Source organism: Camelina sativa, chromosome 16 (assembly GCF_000633955.1).
Source record: "Camelina sativa cultivar DH55 chromosome 16, Cs, whole genome shotgun sequence".
In the NCBI taxonomy this organism is placed as follows: domain Eukaryota; kingdom Viridiplantae; phylum Streptophyta; class Magnoliopsida; order Brassicales; family Brassicaceae; genus Camelina; species Camelina sativa.
In genome coordinates, this window is record NC_025700.1 from 6,907,453 (window position 1) to 6,908,561 (window position 1,109).

At 40.6% G+C, this 1,109-nt stretch overlaps 1 protein-coding gene across 1 annotated transcript in view; it reads right to left on the reverse strand.

The window, feature by feature from the left end:
- Positions 1-381, reverse strand: part of LOC104753449 — a 3,000-nt gene extending 2,619 nt beyond the window's left edge. Inside the window, exon 1 of the mRNA XM_010475703.1 lies at positions 27-381. Coding sequence (XP_010474005.1) covers positions 27-381 — 355 coding nt within the window. The remainder of the gene's footprint in view (positions 1-26) is intronic.

Sequence of the window (1,109 nt, forward strand, 5' to 3'; positions counted from 1 at the left end):
CATATCAAGTCTCGTTCTCTTAACACTTGACGTTCCTTCATGAGATTGTTGGAGAATATCCCAGGCTTGTTTTGCAGACTTGCATCCTTGAATGAGTTTGAACTCATCTTCATCCACACCAGAGAAAATGGCATTCATGGCTCTTGCATTGAATTTTGACAGATTCGTCTCGTCAATCGTCCATCTGGCCTTAGGTTTTGGAATTTTAACTTCATCTTCTGTTGTATCAAACGGAGGTTCCCATCCTTCTTCAACAGCTGTCCATGCATCTTCTCCTTGGCCTATAATGAGTTGTGTCATTCGAACTTTCCAATATTCATATCTCTTAGTATCCAACATGATGTTCTTACTTGTACCTGTACCATCAGTATTTGGTTCCATAACTTAGGATCTAACNTGTCTGAAGTCCTTCAGGTACATTATGCGATAGCTTGTAACTCGTACAGATCCTCTGTTTCTTCAGATTCCTATGATTACTGACTATGAACCGATAAATTCCGACGTGGTACACCAAGGTGAAGCCAAAGATTAAGCGACTGTTTTTTTCCACCGAAGGTATCTTCAGANTTTAAGACTTTCTCAAACAACTATATTACAAGCTTTTTTGATCAGTTTTATGCAACACCACAACAGCTGATTTGCCACTGAACCAATCCTAATCTACCCAATCTTACCTGCACAGCAACAACTATGCTCACTCTTAATTCACTCACCAATGAAACTCTCAAGCAATATTGATCTTCTACTTAGATCTAAACACACACACTTTTTCTCTCTCTAAAAGTGGTAACCGCACAAAGATGTGAAATGCTTCTCTTTTATAGACAGCAACAATCTTCACCATACTCTTCTTTATCCAACAAGTCATCCTATGCACCCAATCCTTCAAGAACCTCTCTTTGTCCAATGAGTCATAGGAGAACCCTCATCATTATGTTGACTTCAACACTCCACTTGCTTGTAGCTTCCAACGAACACCTTTTAGGTTGACACCTTTTTCGCCCATGCTTAGCATCTCCACGCTCGATGCACCGCACTGTCTTCAAGGTGTTGTGCTGGCAAAGAAACCTTGACACTTTCCCGCTTTGTCTGAAGTCCTTCAGGTACAT